We start from the raw sequence: 17,843 nt of genomic DNA on the forward strand, positions 1-17,843 counted from the left end.
TTATTCTTTATAATTTGCCGAGATTGCGATACAATCCCATGGTTATACTAGCTGAGTCAGGCTCAGCATAGTCTTCATACACTAAAAAAATCTAGTCTGCCCTTCCACGAAATATTTAATAAGATTTTCTTTAAATGTTTATGAATTTTAAAAAATTTCACCTGACAACAGATCAGACAATAGTTTTAAGTTGAATCAATGCAGACAAGATTATTAACTAAGCTAGTTGATACATTTGTCTTTAAAAATACAACTGACATATATAAGGATTGTAATGGTGCAATGTAAATAAATTAATCGGTTTCCAAGAGCAAAATTGGTAGCGCGTCATCCCTACGATGGCTTCCGTTTCTACGATTGTGAAAATGAACTGGCGTAATGGGGAGATAATTTTGACACAGTAGGATCCTGTGTACATTAATTCTATTTATCCGACAGTCATAGTCCCATAACTCAAAAATCACATAAAAAATCTTTTTTAAATCTAACGATGCGTTATCCGATAACAATATTCATTGGGTTATTCTCCATATGTCATGGTAATGTGTTGCTGCTGGGTTATTATCCATAATGATATGTCATGGTAATGTGTTGCTGCTGGGTTATTATCCATATGTCATGGTAATGTGTTGCTGCTGGGTTATTATCCATATGTCATGGTAATGTGTTGCTGCTGGGTTATTATCCATATGTCATGGTAATGTGTTGCTGCTGGGTTATTATCCATATGTCACGGTAATGTGTTGCTGCTGGGTTATTATCCATATGTCATGGCAACGTGCAGTCAGAATAGGAATTTCAAATTGATGCCTCGTGCAAAGAGAATAAACAGACTCTGCACGTTATGAACCCTCAACCACACTTTAAGGGTCCGTATGTGCTCTGTTGCAAGGTCAAATGTTTGCCCAAAATCAAATATACAGCGGTGGTAAATTTCCCTCTACATTCATCCAGGTATAGGCAATTACAGAACCTGCCAACTGTATTCATTGTTAATCTCTCGTTCCGAACATGCAATATTCGCCAGTGAATTTTTAAGTAACCAACAATCAATAGATCAATCAATACGTGTTTGTACATATTTTCTGCATATATACTTTATCTAAGGTGTAAACTCAGTCTGAAGAACTGATTACTGTTAAATACTTACTATTTGGGTTTGGTATCATAGCTTTGTCAGCTGCTATATAGTGTGGGTTGTTTACACCTATTGGAAAGTCACAAAATGAATATTAAGTATAAACAACAACAGAAGAACGAAAATTAACAACATATAAGCAAAAAGATAATTATACAAATTAAGTTTCTTGTCAAATACGAATGTATATATACATGTATGTTAAAATCATTCTCATAGGTTGATAGTTTTGCAGGTTTAGACAATGCGCTGTTACATTTTTCCTTTTTTTTTCCTTTCTATTTTTGAAAACTTTTGGTGTAATTGACAATTGAGGCTTTCATACCTGGATATATTTTTTAGCTTTGATATAGCAACAATTATATTGCGAAAGTCCTAAACTAAACACTTGTGCTAATAAAATGAAAAACAAACTTTGAACTGCTACATGCATGTTTTAAAAGACTTCACTAAATTGAATCAAATTCACTGGTCCAGCAATACAAATACGATCTTTTCTGAAAATGACTGGGGAGGCACATGAATTATTGGAAGGGCCTAAAAAAACGTCTAGTGCCAAACCTTACCTTAAACTGAAACTGTACATAGGGGATAAGAACAAAATCAGAACTTAAAGTAAAAATTTGTTGAAAAAGGATGAAATCAACACAGAACAGATAAAAAAAAAATACTAATAAATATGACACAAATTGGTCGGATAGTACTAGCAGTTTATAACCTAGATTAACATGTTCAAAGCCAGTAAACTTTATAAATTTATTAAGTGTCTGGTAGTTGTTTTCAAAAATATTTAAAATTTCATTTGCAATAAATATGTCACTTTTGTATTGAACATCAGCCAAATAAATTGGGATTAATAATCTTAATTGTGATTTGTTTTGGGTAACTTTTAGCTATATTCAACTTCAGCTGCTCTTTATTTCTCAAAAAATAAATAAATATATACACAAACTGCAAATATCTTTAATGAATTGAGGGTACATACTATATTTGAACGGCCATGATTATATATTTTATTCTTTTTGTGTTATATAAACAAAAATGATGAACTAGAACTTACGATTTTTGACTGGACACACTTCCTGAAATGAGAAAAAAATACATACATTCCACTAATGCAGGACATTTCTGCTTTAATTTGTCGTTCCTTTTTGATTACATACGAAAGACAAACTAAAGTTTTGATAAAATATTGAATTTATTGAACCATAAAATTAATTTTGAACTCTTCACATTGAATTATCCTCGATATCTTGAATAAATTATTCAAACTAACGGGGAAAAGTATTCTACTTTATTATGTATAATTCACGCAAGAGCGTCATAAACCATACATTCTTTTTTGTTTGAATTAGTTCGTAAATCTTGGTTCGATTGTTAGAAATATTTTCCCGTCTTTATGAGGAAAAATCAATAAAATGAACCACTGGAAAACAGAGTAGTCAAATTCTCAAAGTAATAACTAGAATTTACCAGAAGACTTTCACATTGTAGTGTCAGGCTCAAATCAATGTATGCTGATAAATACCTCTCACGATAAATAAGTCTTAAAAATGAATGGGAATCCTATGTTTAAAACCATGAATCAATTTGAAATAGGATATGCTTAATTAAAAAGATATTTCTCAACATTTGAGATATTTTACCAAAAAATATTTTTTGCTTCTGACACCTGGAATCAATTTGAACTTTCTTGCAATTTTTTGTATTGTTTTATAAAAACATTGAAATCTTTGTGAATTGTGTAGAACAAAACATAGTTTTCTGAAGACTTTTATCCCTTTACGAAAACAGTAAGAAAAGAAAGTTTTAATAACGTTGAGTTTTTTTGGTTTTTTTTATTTGTAACACAAATTATATTATCATTTTCACCAAATACACTAATCATAATACAGTAGTATTGAATTATGGTACGATGCATTAGTGCTTCCTGATAGACAGACATATCATAGAGTGGTTACTTCAGAACATAACGGACTGGTCACCTGGCCAATATTTTTTTTTATACTCAATTGTTCTCAAACATATTCATTTGTAGGTCTTATAATTGTGTTTTTGTTATGGTCAGTTTATCTTTTTCTTCCATCTTTTTTGTGTTGAGACTGTCCTGTTGATGTTGTTTGCCATTTTAATTCTAATTCATTCTAATTCATTCTTCAATTTCCACTCGCACTTTTATGTATTTTGGTTTGCTCAAAGACACAACAATCACCATTCAAGGGTAAAAACTTTTTTAAGGGAAGCATCTCCTTATCCTCCGGAGCCCCAGATATCCCCTTCTGTTCTTGGTGGGGTTCGTGTTGCTTATTCTTTATTTTCATATGTTGTGTCATGTTTACTATTGTTTGTCTGTTTGTATTGTTCATTTTTAGCCATGGCGTTGTCAGTTTATTTTCGATTTATGAGTTTGACTGTCACTCTGGTATCTTTCGTCTCTCTCTCGTAAAGGTTGGACTGACAATTTCGGCTAAATAAACTTGTTTCATTGTAAGTTTCGCTCTAAAAAGGATGTGTAAACTTCAAAACAAGTTATTGGTAATCGTCATTTAAAGGGGCACTAGCAGTCAAATTCGTGTTCACCGATTTGACTAAAATGATCATATTTGATTTATAACAATATAAGGCATTTGTAATACAAATATAAAATTTACAGGGCATGTGCTAAAATACATGTAGCTTCGTTTCGTGTGTAATTTAGTCTAAACGCCAACAAATTAACTAACCAGTTGACCTCTGACAACCTCCGACGGCCATATAAGCGACATAAACATAAATAAATATAAAAATACATATCGAAATCGTGCAATTGGATTTTTCTACGTATGTTTTATTAGATTAAAAATATATACTCGTCAGATTTAAGACATTATATACCTTGCAGAATACCCTAATATTAAAGGAGCATTGCTCTTCATAGATTTTTCCAAACCCTTGACTCATTGGTATGGCAAATTATGTATGAAGCACTTCAGAAATTCTAAGAATCCTTTTATGAAATGAATCAAAACTCTGTATAACGATATGAAAGGTTGTATGTTAAACAATGTGTGGGTCTGACTTTGATTTGATCTCCCAATAAAACCAATGCAAATATTAGTTGAAAGTCTGAGTTAGACTTTTCCCGCCATATTTTAAAAATCAAATATCTCAAAAAGGAGCTCCATGACCTATCGATATCTTAAGCTTATTTTGATCCTTAACTAATGCCCTTTGAGCTTAAAGTGTCAATTTTAAATTCTTGACTTATTTAATTTCACTTATGTACATCCTTAAAAAAATGTACTTCCAATATATGAAATATATGGCAGTCATTAGAAATATCTTTATTGGTGTAAATTACATTTTAAAAATTGCAAGAAAAGAAGAAGAGAGGAAAACGAAAAAAATATAACTTACCTTTGGTAAAAAATATTTATAAATTGCTCTAGAAATATCAGCAAGAATGCTTCTTTTTTTTCTTTTTGACTGTTCGTTTTCTGTCTGCTGTGTTATTGTGCTCCCAGATCTAATTGCAATAAATAGTGTTAAAAGTCATCAAGATGAAAATAAAATGAAAGTCAAACAAGATAAAAAATGAGAAAAAATAATAATGTTTGGTTTGTTTTTTTAGGTGAATGTTCCTGAAATTCTCTTACAAATTTTTCAAGTGATATGGGAAGCTAATTTTACGATCTCATTTAATATCATCATATGATGATGTGTTGTTTTCAATATATGTATATATATTTGAAAGACGGAATTTAAAAAAAAACAAGTAATATAAAAGAAAAGATTTCAAAACATTTGGAAAGCATTTGGTGAAATATTTGCAGACGCTCTTAATATACTTATCAAACAAGACATTTCAGCATCAAATTGTAATTACTCTGTTGATGTCATAGATTTATGCAGAAATTTCATTATAGACCCAAGCTTATAGTCACTTCCCGTATAATCGATCCATGTAGAAGATGCTCCGTGACTCTTATATCTGAAAAAAATAAATCACTTAATACATAGAAGAATAACAAAAATAACGAACTCTAAGGAAAATTCTTTACAAAGTCTAGGCAGATGCAAAATAAAAACCTCAAACACATCAAACGAATAAATGACAACTGTTAAATTCCTGACTTAAACGAGGCATTTGCTTATGTAGAAAATGCAACCTGGTTTTATAGCTACCCAAACCTCTAATGTATGCGATAGTTGATGACATTTCATTATATTGACAAAGATGTATGGACAAAACAAACAAAAATAATAGGTAAAATGTCAAAAAAGAGGTACAACAGTCAAAATTGTGTTACAATCCCAATAATAATGTTAACAAACAAACATGTCAACAAAGAAAACAAAAGTGCACACACTGAAATGTCTCGCCTTCTTTACGTATTATTCATATTATATTGGTAGTCCTAAATATAAAGTTTTATTACAACTGTCATATAAACTTAACATTGACCAATAAAACTAAACATTGACCACTGAACCATGAACATGAAGTCAAGTTCAGATGAACAATGGCAGGCAGACATGTACGATTAACAATTCGTCAATACATTAAATATAGTTGACCTATTGCTTATAGTTTAAGAGAAACAGACAAAACACCAAAACAATTAGCACTGGGCAATGAACCGTGAAAATGAGGTCAAGGTCAAATAAAAACCTGAACGACAGATATATAGATCATAAAACATTTCCATACACCACATATAATTGACCTATTGCATATAGTATTAGAAAACAAAGGCCAAAACTCAAAAACTAAACTTAGATCACTGAACCATGAAAATGAGGTCGAGTTCACATGACACCTTCCAGCTAGACATGTACACCTTACACTCATTCCATACACTAAATATAGTACACTTAATGCATACAGTATAAGAAAAATATACCAAAACACAAAAACTAGACTATAATCACTGAACCATGAAAATGAGGTCAAGGTCAGATAACACCTGCCAGTTGGACATTTACACCTTACAGTCCTTCCGTACACCGACTGTATTAGAATAGTATGTCAGATATGGACTTGACCGCCAAAGGTTAATCTTGTTCACTGATCAATGAATGAGGTCGAAGTCAAGTGAAAACTGTCTGACGGACATGAGTTCCTTGCAAGGTACGCACATACCAAATACAGTTATCCTATTACTTATGATAAGAGAGAATATAACAATACAAAAAAAAATAACTTTTTTAAAGTAGTCACTGAACCATGAAAATGAGGCCAAGGGCATTGGACATATAATTGACAAAAACCTCGTAGCATGAGGCATCTATATACAAAGTATGAGGCGTTCAGGTCTCCTACCTTCTAAAATATAAAGCTTTAAATAGGTTAGCTAACGCCGCCGCCGGATCATTGTCCCTATTTCGATCTTTCTGCAACTTAAGTCGCAGGCTCGACAAACAAAGCATATTGACAAAGCATATAAGCAATACGAAGTACAAAACATTCACGATAGAACAATAACATAATGACGGTATGTATAAATACCGAGCCACATCATTTATAATAAAATGGACTAAACAGTAAAAGTAATAATGTACAAGGACAAATAAAAGAATACTTTAACGCATTATCAAGATGATAAACAACATCAGTACGTATTATATATACGTTATACGGATTTTTTATTAACAAGTTCTTGGTATATTCTGATATACTTTTTTAAAAGGGCTACTTGTTCTTTGGTAAACCCCGGCTTCATCGACTTTCTGCTCCGAAACTCAAGTTAGTATATTTCTGCTAAGTTGAGGGCAATTTCAAAATAAGAATCGTCCTGTTTCAAATTCGAGGTTTAAGTCTTAAAATTTCTAGTTTTGAAGAATATATCATTGAACCTCAACCAGAAAAGAAAGACTTGATAATGGAAAGAACATCATCAATATATCTAATGTGATACTAAATGATCTGGCTTTTTTTATCTTTTGTTTTGACAAGTGAAATAGGCATTTAAATTCCATGTTGACATTTCTTTGTTCTTTTATATTTTCACCTGTGAGATGAAAATACTCAATAAAGATTCTAGGTCCATTCATTTATACGCCAGATACGCGTTATGTTTATAAAATAATAATCATCAAATACATACCAAAATAGTAATACAACACAAATAGTGAACTTCGAGGAAAAATCAATAAGGATAGTTTCTAATCAAATGGTAAATTCAAAAGCTCAAACACATTACACGAATGGATAAAAACTATCATATTCCTGACTTGATACTAGCATATTCTCATGCAAATAAGGTTGCTTGAATCTGGTTTTATAGCTAGCTAAACATCCTACTTCTATGACACTCATCCCAAGTTCCATTATATATAAAACAATGTGTGATCAAAACAAACAGATAAAATAGGTTAAAATGTCAACATTGTCAAATTGAAACATAATGAAATTTGTTTTCTTTTCAAACGTTTTTTTAGGGATGTATAAATAAACATTCAAGTTCATTTTCTATATAGAGATTACTCTATCTAAGTGGTACATTATACTTATGAATTAAAAGATAAACTCCTAACTATCATACTGCCAGTCGGTAATCTACTTTTGGCATTGCATTTCATCTGACTGTCCATGTCTTTAAAATACTAAACTCCTGGGATATATATATATGAGCTGATTTTAATTGTTTCAGAGACTTGGGTAAAACATCCTTAGTATTACTAACAATTTAAAAAAATGCATAATTTTAAGATATGACCATCTCAATGATTTTAATGTCAATACAGAGCTTGAATTTAGATTAGCAATGTAGACGGAGCTGGTGAACTGAGAAATGTCAACCTTTTTAATTTACAAAAATATCTCTCTCTCTCCCAATTATTTGTGACATTTTTTATATGTATATGAACGAATGAACACAGATGTTTTATTGAACACAAATGTTTGTTTATAGTCATAGAGACAGAAAAGCTTCGTCATATTATAAACGTCTGAATGTATTTTTTTTTAATCCAAATACAGTTATTTAAATATATCAGTATACGAATTTTACCTTATAAATGGAGTCCAGGAAACTGCCATTTTGTCTTGAAGGTAAGGGTTAGTGATATCACTAATGACTATGTCAACTGCCAAAAGTTCCAGCTTCTGACTAAGTTTGTGCATTTCATTTTTTGCTTTTTGACAATGTGTGCAACCTGAAAAAAAAATGGTAATTGATTGTTTTCAAAGATCAATGGAACTAAGTTTTCCTATTATAATCTTATTATATTTGCAATTTGCCTTTTAAAGAAAATGGCAACGTCGATGTTCAATATCTCGCCGCTCGTTATATTAATTGTTTTAGGCATTTTAATAGACTGCAGAAATATAACAAACATAACATTATCATGGAACATTTGTTATGTTCCTCCTTACTGTTGCTATTTACAAAGTATTGGTAAGTTCTCAATACGTCACCTGTAATTACACTTAAGGAGTCGAAATGTTCAGACACAATAAATTTAGGTAGTACACAAAAGACCTAAAATGTGAAACTGAATGTCAAGTTAATTTACCATCTCTGCAAAATAACCCTAAAACTGCACTGTCAGTCTTTAATAAGTATTTGTTTATCCTTATTTCATCATCTGCGGATCGTAAATGAATATCTGAAAAATCAGAAAACGTCAAATAGTTAAACATTATATAAGTATTTACAACTTAAATGAACACTTTCTACGAGATATACAAAACAAATTAAAAACGGGTTTTTTTCAATCATTAATGAAAGTGACTTAGTGAAATAGTAACTCGCTTTTAGCAGCCAGTTTGGTACAACATTGGCAAAATAAGCTAAGAAATATTAATGATGAATTATTCACTTGCAAGTTCAATTCAACCCCAATTAATAGGATCCACAAAAAACGCATTCTTATACAGGTAAAAAGCTTTTTTAAACATTGTAAGATTAATCGATTTCAGATATCAATAACGATAATGAATACTGTCTGACTTTTCATTACTTCGTAAAAATTAACAAAGTGTTTATGTAGGAAACAAAATTGTTGGCATTTAAGGTGGCTAGGGCGTCTAAATTAAAATTGATAGAATTTTTGATAACTTGTGAAAATGAAGTTTTTATTATGTTTTTTTCAAAAATATATTAAAAAGTATGAGTCAACGGAATTTTTTCACGCTACAGGTTGTGCAAAATTGTCAAATTGTGTATAGATTATGCATGGAAAATAAATTTTATGTGAAAAAAAAAGATACTATCCAAACTTTAAGATAAAATGTGAGAATATTGCTCTTATCACATGCTTTCAGATAAGATAAAGAAAAATGGAGTCACCGAACTTGTTTGGGTTTTTTTTGCTACAAATTAAAATAGGTAAATTTGTAACACTTTCTATTACAAAATTCTGTGTCACCTTTTTCTGAAATATAACTTACATGTCCTCTTAAAAGATTTACTCTCTTTTTTGTGTTTTGTTGGAATCTGCATTGTCTCCTGTTGTTGAATGTCAGTTACCATTTCATCAAAGCTATAAAGGTAAATTTGACACTAAGGTTTTTTAAGCTCGTTTTCAATTAGTTTCTTTGTTTTACTGATGGATAAGTTATGATGCTACTATAATCTATGTGTTTGAATATCTTATTCAAAATGAAAATGTCAATTAAGGATGTTCCCTTGTCATATTTCGGAATTTTTGTCATATTTCCGAAATACTCTGATTTTATCCATTTAAATCCCTTAAAAAAGTTTGCCCATTGACACCCATTTTTCAATTTATAAATCTGACATGTTTAAGCCATTTGTAAAAGTCTTAAAAATCTTATTTATTTTTAACAGTTTTTGAGAACTTTAACTTGTCAATGATAAAGTTATGAAAAGTCAAGAGAGAAAAGTTTTCCGACAAAATTTCAATGGCTTATATCTTGAAAACAAACACAATGACCTCTATATTTGTTTTAACTTTTTTTATTCCTTAATTAATTATGGACCATTTATTTTTGAAACTGAGTAGCAAACCTCCTTAAGATGTGCATATATTTCTTGCTTCAACTCATTTGTTTTTGTTACTTTAAACATATTTATTTATAGTGGATTGGGAAACAAGTTTTGCAACTAATTTTTAATCTCATTCCACTTTGCGGGTGAAAGTGCTGCCTTGTAGCCTGCTCTTTTTCGAAATCTACAAGGATGTCTTTAACGCGCAAGAGATATGGCTCTCTCTTAACACGGGTCAGCCATTTATCGTCCCCTTCCGACGGACTATCATCGTTTCGTCAAGACCATACTCGCATATGGTGTCAAGGGAGAGCCGAAAATTCAGTCCCCGAAATTTTCATCCCAGACGGGAATAGAACCAGGAACCTTTGTGTTAGTAGTCCGATGCACTAATCACTACAACAAGGCTGATGATCAAACTTATAAATTTGAATTTGACACTAAGGTTTTAAGCTCGTTTTCAATTAGTTTCTTTGTTTTACTGATAGATAAGTTATGATGCGACTATAATCTATGTGTTTGAATATCGAATTCAAAATGAAAAAGTCAATTAAAGAGGTTCGCTTGTCATATTTTGTTTTTGTTATATGTTTATTAAAAAGTGTTCCCTTCAATGTGTGAAGACAATGTACAAACAAATTTATGTAAAATACCTTTTGCTAACTTTTTCGGATTTCTGCAATGGGTCATCCTGTGTATTTTTCTCAGCCTTCGAATAAATATTTAGGTCTTCGTTTGGCAAAGAACAATCATGTGAATCACAGAATTTTCTATAATGCTTTTCTTTGGGATCATACTCTGCATCTTCATGTTTATTATCCTCTGTGTTCTCGCTTGGTATTCCATTACTTGAATGTTGTCCAGCAGAAACTGATGGCGAGGCCACAGTGTTGTCATTAGAATTAATACTGGAGGTACTGGTTGTATGTGAAGTAGGCTGTTTTTGCTGTGGACATGTCCAAGTACTGACTTCTGATGATTCTATGATATCTTTGTAAAGCCCAGGTAGACGAACACAAATCTACAGATGTCAAGATATCAGTATAATAAGGAAATTTAAGGATTACAGTCTACTAACAAAAATATAATATAAAGAGTAACTCTTTGTAGCCAATAGGGATAGCCATGAATAAAACAAAATCATGGATTTAAATATAATTAAACCAATTTTCATAAGCCTGTAGATCAGTAGTTGTTGTTGTTGGTTCATATTTGTCATTTTTTTTTTGTAAATTGATTTTTTATAAATCGTGCTGTTATTTTTTCCACTTTATTTGTTTTCTTATATTCCATGTCGAGGTTATTTAAAGGCGGCTAGACGGTATTGATTTTTGTCACTGTTGAAGGCCGCCGTACGGTTTCCTTTATCTGCTTACATCCACTTCAATTGAGCTTTGGTGGATAGATGTTTCATTGGCAATTATAACACAGCTAATTATTATCAAATTGAACATCAACCATTTACATGTGAAAAAATTATTATCAAATTGAACATCAACCATTTACATGTGAAAAGAGAAATATAAGAAAAATATAATAGAGGCAACATTGTATGTTTTCACATCTTTCAATGCCATGAAATGATATATATAATGTATATCGTTTAAATTGTCTAAACCTCTAAATTTCCAATATATGAAGTTAAATGCCAAAGAAGAATACATATGTTAATTCATATTAGAGATCTGTACAAAAACAAACCATGATGGCAACTGTCTCTGTGCTGGCAGATATATCTTGTCCAAAGCATGTAATGCCAGAAGCAGGTGAATCCGTATTATCTGATAACACAAACATTGAATTACTTGTCTTCCCTGAGTTATCAAATGAGGTTTGTTCAAGTACACCAAACTCGTATAAATGTTGAGACTGGGCATTGTAACAAAATGATCTGGAACGTTTGATCATCCCACGTGGTCTTGTAAAGACAGTTATTTCAGTTCCAGTCTCCACAGAGTATTTAAACAAGCAGTGATCCTGTGTCTCATTCAGTGTGGCATACATGCAATTCTGTAAACATTAACCAAACTGTAAATTGTGAACTTTAATACTTTTTTTCTTTTATGAAATACTTTGCTGTTATGAAGATATTTGTTCCTTGTTCTTTGATATATGTCGGATAGTTTTCTCATTGGCAATCACAACAGATCTTCGCATCATTCTACATTATTTTTGATATGTTTTATTTTGATTGTCTCCATCTTCATCGTCATGTTTTTACTTTATTTACAAATAGCTGAAATGAAAAAAAAACAATAGACCCATTTACTATCTACCTGTTCAATAATTTCCTCATTTCAGTTTTTCAAATCTTTGTGAACGCATGAAATTCAGTATCTGTGTTTGAAAAGCATTGAATGTTTATTCAATATAATTCATGTATGTGCTTCCTAAACAAGTCTTACCATAAATAGGTTTGCAGACGCGTGCAAGCTAAAGGATGAATTAAGTGGCCGTACGTCTTGAAGGTATGCTTTCATGAATGCATTTTCATTTATTCTTTGATTGAACACAAATGGGTTCCCAGCCAATATTTTCCCAAATATACTTTGAACGTCTTTGTTGCTATCTGTAAAAAAAATACCATCCATCATTTAATGAATTAGTAAAATTTGTAATTGAGTTTTGGGTAGGTATTGCTTTTATTACACATAAAAGCAAAATGAAAAGCAAGGTGAATGTGAAATTTCAAAATTCGTATCTTGATTCAAATCAAGTCGTTTGACTTAAATTAATGTTTTAAAACAAAAATGTATAAAACTAGATAAGATTGTCATTTAGCTCCTATAAACGGTTGAATTCAATCAACTTTAATAAGAATTTCAATGGAAACATTAATGAATATAAAAATATTAATAAAATGTATCTACAATATAGATGGCTATACATTAGCATGAATCAAATTAGGAGATCAGTATATTATTTCTACAGAGCAGTTACTGCTAAAATAGAAAATGTCTTCCCTATAATAAGGAACACTTCCTCATATTAATAGTACACTTCCCCAAATTAAAAAGGATACATGACAATGAAATATTGTAAACATCTTACCCGCTGATAGTCTAACTAATACAAATATATACAGAAATTCTATCCCCTTTTTAATGAATTTTTTCCACATTATATCTAGACATCTATAATACTGATAATAAGACATCATACCTGCTGATATACAAACATAAAACAAATCTATTCCACTGTCTCCAATAGTAGACGATATCCATTGTCTCGATTCTGGTGAAACTAAATTACTATCTTTTGTTGGTGGGAAAAGAAGATTATTGCTTAGTAACCAGGTACCAGATTCCCATGAGTTATCTGTGGCAAACATACCCTATAAGAAATACATGTGTATGTATTTGAGGAACAAAATTCATGTGTATGGTATAACAGTTGAAATGGTCCCTTTATAAGTTTATTTTTTTTATTATAAACATAATGTCAAAAATGAACAAAGAATCAGAGGAATACCTATGGGATTAAAATATTTTTAACATTTAGAGCATGAAATTTCAATAAAATGATATCCATATTTCCATAATTCCATCAGGTAACAAGCTGCAGAATGCACCGTAACTTAATCCTATACATAGAATGAAATAAATATTATTTGACTTTATAAAAGTGTTGGTATGATAATTATACAGTTACCTAAAGTACGTGCAAAAACAAGTAACAAATAGAAAACAAATATATTCAATCTAAGAAAATATACGTACATGCATCCATTGTGATCTCATTGGAATCTGCTTGATATCTGCGATATTTTTTGCGTTAAGAAAATCGCTGAAATAAACCATATACTCTGCAGACTCATTGTTGATGATGGACAGTATCACACGCGATAAAACACTGTCCGATTTTTCTGGAAAATGAACCTGACAAAAAATTATTATGTTGTGTTTATTTTTTTTTATAATAATATTATATTATTAAGACATTAAATAAAGACAATTTCTTCCTTTACGAATACATTTGACAGATTGAAGCAATAGGAATTCGGACTGAATTAATTGATTGGTCACTAAGTTTCAAATCAAGCTTAATCTTTGATCTAAAATGATAGCATATCAATTTAACTTTCCCTCTACATTATCATTATTGAATTATCATGCCCTATCTAGAAATAATAATAATGGTTGGTTCTCTGTGGATGTCCATACCTAACTTCTTTATAAAAAGAAAATCAAATCGTATACATAGATGTTGACAATATAAACTCACCGTAATGTTCTCATTGTTAGTACTATCGACATAGTAATGTATGAAAGGTTTATCTTTCTGTTGGTATAGGATCCACCATGGCACTGAACCACCAGTTATACTTGGACAGTATTGTATAGTCGATACAAGAACATTCAGAAACACGAAAACTAAAGAAAGGTACGCGCCTGTTCCTATCATTGTCACCTATTACAAACAAATAGGTAATACAAAATTTACTCCTGGTATCTATGATGAGTTTATTTAATAACAACGATGAATATGATATTTGTTACCAAAAAGAAATTTTGATTTCATGTTTATATTTGTTTCAAGATTACCAAATGTGCCGCCGTAAACAACTTTACCATTTTGTTCTTCTTTTTTTCCCATTTAATGTAGTTTCATTCGTTGGTTTGCTTTGAAACATTATGTACATGGAAAATATATTATGACTTCTTCAATATTAACTCGCAGCAGTAGGGGCATCAATAAGCATTGATTTGATTGAAATGCTAATCTGAATGTGACATTTTGACTGCATTGATCCTTTTGAAGGGATATGATCTCAATCATGAACAAATTAATTTGAGGGGGTGACATTCTTGGGAAAAGGGATATTTTGTAAAGTAAAATATAGTCGTCATGAAGAATTGTATATATATATATAGGGTAGGACCTCAGTCGTTTGCAGAGTAACTTAAAGATAGATTTAAGGAGAGGAGATGACTCTCTATGGGAGTTAGTATGATATCGATAAACATTTTGTAGGGAATAATAATAATATAGATTCGCGTTCAAAAAAAAATTTATAAACGAAAAACCTTTCAATGGCTTTTGCAAATATTTGATGGAAATACGTAAATGTAATTATTGTGTGTACCGTATGTATAGTTAGCTTATTTCATCCATCTGGTAGAGTGGCATTGGCTGATGTTTTCCTTTTTAAAAAAAGGTAAATAGTTATCAAAAGTACCAGGATTATAATTTTATACGCCAGACGCGCGTTTCGTCTACATAAGACTCATCAGTGACGCTCAGATCAAAATAGTTAAAAAGCCAAACAAATACAAAGTTGAAGAGCATTGAGGACCCAAAATTCCAAAAAAGTTTTGCCAAATACGGCTACGGTAATCTACTCCTGGGGTAAGAAAATCCTTAGTTTTTCGAAAAATTCAAAGTTTTATAAACAGAAAATTTATAATATGACCATATAATTGATATTCATGTCAACACCGAAGTGCTGACTACTGGGCTGGTGATACCCTCGGGGACGAAACGTCCACCAGCAGTGGCATCGACCCAGTGGTGTAAATAGCTATCAAAAGTACCAGGATTATAAGTTATGTATTGATGTATTGTACTTACATTATATCCAAAGCTTTTAACAGATGTGTAATCCCAATATTGTTTGACAATACCATACCCTGAGATCTATTTTAAGTATCAAGGTAGTATAAAGTCGGGGTATTTCAATTGTAAAACACATATGTAATATTTCCTTGTCATTGTTCAGTGACCTCATCATTTAAATAATTTCAATAAAATCACGGGGTATATTTATTCCTATACATTGAAACAACCTACAAGCCAAATTTGTTTTAAATTTCTTATGTTTTCAATATTATAGGTTTCAAGGTAAATAGTGGTATTCAAAATTAAAAGTATTAGGCAACAACGTTTAGGTTAAATTCATTTAAAAAGATTGAAAATAAGGTTAAATTGTTTTATTCTAATCAAGTACAAATTCGGATGAAAAACTTGGTTAAATTCAAGCTGACTTAAGGCAACAGTAGTATACCGATGGTTTATAGTGCACAAACCGATCGAGAGTGCAACAAAAATGCAAACGACAAGGCACAGAATCGCACTATAAAATAACAATTGTCATTTTCCTACCTTGGTACCGGACATTTAAGAAACAAATGGCAGGTTGATCCCGCTTTTATGGCAATGTTACATATAAAAACAAAAATGACAACATTACAGGACTACAATGCAAAAAAATAAAAGAACATTCAGGACAGAGAAATACACGAATGAAGAATGCAATAGAATATTACGACAAGCTAATATTTGTTACAGATACGATATTGACTCATTTGCTAATCACATCTGTAAGATTGGTTATTAATGTTTTATGAAAATAATTAGTTTCCCCAGCCTTATCTTAATCATTTTTTCCTAGTAAAAGACTTTTTCGTTCCCCTTATAAACGTCCATTCTAATGATTGGGGTAAGGTTATGGTGTTTAAGGACGTATAAAAAAGAAGATGTGGTATGATTGCCAATGAGACAACTCTTCACACGAGACCAAACTAAACTCATTGAAAATATCATATAGAAAAGAATAACTATTCCTTATCATCCTACACTGATATCAAGAATTTTTTTCCATCTGGTGAGTTTTTCAACTGAATTTTATAATTCGTTCTCATGTTGTACTGTTCCTCCGCTGTCCCAGGTTAGTGGAGGGTTTGGATCCCACTAACATGTTTAACCCTGACCATATTTTGTATGTATGTGTTTGTCCCAATTGGGGAACCTATAATTTTAGCTGTTGTACATTTTTGTTTTTCTGTCATTTTTTGTCGTTTACTAATGTGTAACGTTTTTGTTTTTCATTCATTTGTTGATTTTTGTGCATAAATTAGGCCATTAGTTTCCTTGTTTAATTTGTTTTACATTGTCATTTCGAGGCCTTTTATAGCTGATCATGCGTTGGAGAGTTGTATCATTGACAAACATACCACATCTTATTTTTTATATTGTCTAGATTTGCGATCAAAATAAATCATAATTTCTTACTATAATGTTATGTACAGTATGGCAGTTGTTATCAAATAGTCCACTTCTTTGTTTGTTGGCGTTTATTTTTACTGCAGTTCAGTGTTCCATTTTTTTCTTGTACGGTCGATGTGTTTCCCTCTGTTTTAGTTTGTGAACCAGATTTGTTTTTAATTAATCGATTTATCACTTTTGAACAGTCATATACTTCTGTTGCCTTTAGTTAAGAAAAAAAGTTGACACACAAAATATTGAGAACAGGTAAACTAAAATAATTAGTGCAAAAAGATCTACTCAATTATCTTCTATCACATTTGTTACAAATAAAGGCAACAGTAGTATACCGCTGTTCAAAACTCGTAAATCTATGGACAAAAAACAAATCAGGGTAACAAACTAAAACTGAGGGAAAGTTTGGCTTTAGCAAAATTGTTGAGATTTCTAATTCCTATATCACTATTAACTAACTCAACGCTTAGCTACATCGGCTCAATAATTGGTACTATTTGTACCCCATTAACTGAAAATTACATATAATTTGCTTGTTGTAGATCCTGAGCAATGTCAAATTGTGATAATGAGTCAAACAAATACACCAGGACGATATCATCATAATGATAGACCTTTATAATGTAAACTCATTTTGGATGGTTGTTTTTAAGCACAACAAAAAATCGTATTCTGGTGGGTTCTGGTTATGCAACTCCTCTTGGTCCACTTGTTTGGTTTACTCATATGGAGCATAGTTTAAAAAAGGTTAGGGGATTTGACATATTAATTTA

The 17,843-nt window shown here is 31.1% G+C and overlaps 1 protein-coding gene across 2 annotated transcripts in view; it reads right to left on the reverse strand.

Moving 5' to 3' along the window:
• Nucleotides 1-15,749, reverse strand: part of LOC134711716 (uncharacterized) — a 35,575-nt gene extending 19,826 nt beyond the window's left edge. Inside the window, exons 1-14 of one of the 2 annotated variants that reach the window (XM_063572532.1) lie at nt 15,643-15,741; nt 14,296-14,481; nt 13,791-13,949; nt 13,234-13,405; nt 12,477-12,640; nt 11,773-12,081; nt 10,725-11,092; nt 9,513-9,604; nt 8,636-8,728; nt 8,131-8,275; nt 5,004-5,108; nt 4,535-4,643; nt 2,199-2,220; nt 1,151-1,207 (exon numbers count right to left, since the gene is read on the reverse strand). In XM_063572532.1, the coding sequence (XP_063428602.1) occupies nt 1,151-1,207; nt 2,199-2,220; nt 4,535-4,643; nt 5,004-5,108; nt 8,131-8,275; nt 8,636-8,728; nt 9,513-9,604; nt 10,725-11,092; nt 11,773-12,081; nt 12,477-12,640; nt 13,234-13,405; nt 13,791-13,949; nt 14,296-14,475 (1,975 nt within the window). In that variant the 5' untranslated portion in view covers nt 14,476-14,481; nt 15,643-15,741. Of the gene's footprint in view, nt 1-1,150; nt 1,208-2,198; nt 2,221-4,534; nt 4,644-5,003; nt 5,109-8,130; nt 8,276-8,635; nt 8,729-9,512; nt 9,605-10,724; nt 11,093-11,772; nt 12,082-12,476; nt 12,641-13,233; nt 13,406-13,790; nt 13,950-14,295; nt 14,482-15,642 lie in introns of both variants that reach the window. The other variant, XM_063572541.1, reaches the window with a different exon arrangement.
• Between the last annotated feature and the right edge of the window lie 2,094 nt (nt 15,750-17,843).

The sequence above is a fragment of the Mytilus trossulus genome, chromosome 1, assembly GCF_036588685.1.
Source record: "Mytilus trossulus isolate FHL-02 chromosome 1, PNRI_Mtr1.1.1.hap1, whole genome shotgun sequence".
In the NCBI taxonomy this organism is placed as follows: Eukaryota; Metazoa; Mollusca; class Bivalvia; order Mytilida; family Mytilidae; genus Mytilus; species Mytilus trossulus.